This window comes from Laccaria bicolor, genomic scaffold (assembly GCF_000143565.1).
Source record: "Laccaria bicolor S238N-H82 LACBIscaffold_177 genomic scaffold, whole genome shotgun sequence".
NCBI lineage: Eukaryota > Fungi > Basidiomycota > Agaricomycetes > Agaricales > Hydnangiaceae > Laccaria > Laccaria bicolor.
The window spans coordinates 14,792-18,081 of NW_001890036.1; the positions used below are offsets into that span (position 1 = coordinate 14,792).

Genomic DNA, 3,290 nt, shown 5'->3' on the forward strand with positions numbered 1-3,290 from the left:
AGCTAGTTGCACTCCAAGTAGGAACTTAGGAGGTGGACAGTTGTAATCAATTAAAGGAGATTTCTTCGTGGTCAGAAAAGTACAGTGTGAACGAAGCCAGCGTGCTTGGGAGTCAACTTACTTGGAGACTTTTGAATAAGAGGTTTTAAAAACACAGTATCATTTAGACGAGACAGTGTACTCGTACCCTTGGTTTTGGAGTGTAGTGGCATAATAGAAACTCACAGGAGTCATAAAAGTCAATTGAAGTCGTGTTTTGTGTTAATAAAAGAAACTGTGATCAAAGAACTTTGCATTTAAGAGACCAAATTCCCAGAAAGACATATTTTGTTCTATTGAACTATTCTAAACCACACCTTATAATAAAAACCCGTTTTGAGACGAAATCTCTTGAGACTTAAACCTAAGAAGACAAAAGTGGTATTTCTTAATACCAAAGGCCCTCGAACTCGTGCACTGAGATTGTGATAGTGTGTGTGTGTGTGTGTGTGTGTGAGTGAGTGTTTAGGTGTTTAGGGTTTTCCCGACGTGCTTGATCCTTGTTTGCGTGTTTCGCACTTTCACGGTCATCCCCGTGCAACGCGTATCATCTGGAGCCCACCACAAGGGTCTCCTTTTGTTTTTGATAAAGCAAAGACTTGAAAGTTTAGTGATCTACGGGATCATTTTATTTGAACGAAAGTTTAAATTAAAAAACCGCTAGCGTTTGAAGCAATTTAAATACTAGTGCAGAGCCGTTCACCACGGCACCAAAAATCAGACAAACAGCGAATTCTATTAAAGCAGGGGAATCGTCAGGTTTACCACCTCCACCTAAACGAAAAGCTAAGCAACCTGCAACAGCAGTAGCGCAAAGGTTTCCGTTAAGAACAGAGACAGTATCCCAACAGCCTCCTCGCGCGACTCGTAGAAAAACTGTTAGGGCATCTGATAATATAAACCCAAACTCGTTAGCCCAAAGAAATATTACAAACATGCCAGATAATACCCGAGATGAAGCTCCTGCCACTGGAGGCAGAAGATCATCTAGACTGATGCCATTGCCAGGCTCCCGAGGAGCTCCTAACTTTGACAAGGAAAAACCCATTGAGCTGTTAAGATTCATTGACCAAATGGAGGACTTGTTCACAGAGCATGGTATCGATGATGATCAAGAAAAGAAGAAACAGTTAGGAAGGTATACGGACCAAATGACAGAATTTGAATGGCGAGCATTTGACATGTTTGCTCCCGAAATTGAATACAAGGAGTTTAAACAGGCGTTGATCGATGACTATCCAGAGGCAAAGAATGCTGGAAAAGGAACACTAGCAAATTTGAGAAAAATTTGTAATGACCATCAGCGCATTGATATTGATAACATTGTTGCACTTAAAAGCCTCACTAGAGGTTTCCGAGCAGAACAAAAATTACTCTTGGTGCCACCTGCCTTGGTGAGCAACAGAGAATTGGTAGAACTGTTTTTAGGATGTCTAAGGGATAGTTTCCGAGGACAAGTGGAAGGAAGTCTCAATATTAAGCTTTCCCAAGATAAAGGAAAAGCTGTCGATGGAAAAGAACGCCGTCCAGAGGATCCATATGCTATCCTAGATGTAATTGAAATGGCTGAGACTATTGCAGGACGTGCACAAGGGATAAGCTCTTCAAGTGATACCCAGGTTGGTGTCAATGCGACAGAAACATGGACGACACGAGGGCATCACACACATACTACGCCAGTACATAGTGTTAAGCTAGAAGATGATATCCGAGAATTAAACCAGAAAGTTGCGTTACTCATGGATAAAATTACATCGAGTGAAAAAGCACAAATGAGTGCCTTCCAAGCATCTAGACAAGAAATGAACAAATTAACTGAGATGTTAATGACCCAGCATGTTACCTCAGCACCCACCATGAGGCAGACACAGCCTACTTGGAGAATGGGTTCAGACGGATGCTGGTACTGTGAAGAAACAGGGCATTTCGCGATGAATTGTCCTCATAGGGAAGAACATATTAGAACGGGAAAAATTAAAATGTCCGGTCATAAGATGTTTTTCGCGCTCACAGGACAACCAGTACCTAGAGGGACAAATGGGAAGTCTGCTAAAATGATTGTTGAGGAAGCTAGCAATAAAGATATGATGGCGCAAAGCAATATGTTTGCATCGCCTGGAGAAATTTACACCCAGAACAGCGGAGAGCCAGGTATCGTCCAGTTGGGAATAGATGCTCGAGTTAAATCAGTATACACCAACCAGATTAGAGATTTGAGAGATGATATGTTAGATAAAATGGCTACTCGAATTGATACACTGTTGGGTAATAAGGTGCCGGCACAGGTGGCACGTCCATTGGCACAAGAAGTTGACATAGTCAACAATATGAAAAACATTCTGTCATATTTTGAGGGACAGCAAGGTCAAGGTCAAGAAGCTGCAAGTTATGTAGCTACTAGACGCAGTCAAGCTGATACTCAGGAACAGCAGGGTTTCTCGTAGGTTCAAGGATTGAGCGATCTGGTAGGAATGCGGTCAATACCAGAAGTAAGAAAGCTCTTGAGAACCAAACTAAAGCCAAAAACCGCAGACAATTAGCAGAATTCGAAGATTCTGATGATGAGCAAGAAGTGGAGGAAGAAATTCCTCCTGTAGTAATTAAGAAAACCCAGAAAGCTATACCAAAACTGAAAGAAAAGCCTAAACCACTTCTCCCAAGGGATGATGAAGAGGAGGATCCAGTGCCTAGGCATAAACAGTTACCATACTTAAATATTCCTGACCTGAATGATCCAAGACAAAAAGAAGAAATAAAGATTGATAATTTTGAGCCAATTATTGATACTGAGAAAAGACCTGTTTCTTATAAACACCAAGCACCAATTGAGAATGTGACACACGAGAGAGAGGCTTTAGCAAATCTCTATAATGCCCCAGTTACACTGACGGCAGAGACTTTGATAAGCATTTCCCCAGGTATTAGACACGACTTGATTAAAGCTTTATCTAAGAAAAGGATGCCAGTACAACAAGCTCAAAACCGAAAAGTTACTATGATGGAAGAGCCTGACGTTGATGTGGTACCGTTAAAACCTACAAAATTTGAATTGGAGGCGGACGCGATATCCATTAACGATTTAAATATAAAAGCGGCTTTTATAGTAACAACAAGAGATGAAGGAAACGTGCCAAAAGGGTCTATCGTCATCAGTGATCCAGTAGCGCAATACCTGCAGAGTTTAGGTCCGTCTGAGAAACCAAAACAAAACTATGTTGCAAAAGAGTCTCATGCGTTACAAACTGTCTTCC

The 3,290-nt window shown here is 41.4% G+C and overlaps 1 protein-coding gene across 1 annotated transcript; it reads left to right on the plus strand.

The window, feature by feature from the left end:
* Nucleotides 1-974: 974 nt before the first annotated feature.
* Nucleotides 975-2,483, plus strand: LACBIDRAFT_335892 (uncharacterized protein; the record flags this gene model as incomplete). The annotated part of the gene is made up of 1 exon (XM_001890799.1): nt 975-2,483. One exon carries the CDS (start codon nt 975-977, stop codon nt 2,481-2,483), a length of 1,509 nt encoding a protein of 502 aa, XP_001890834.1.
* Between the last annotated feature and the right edge of the window lie 807 nt (nt 2,484-3,290).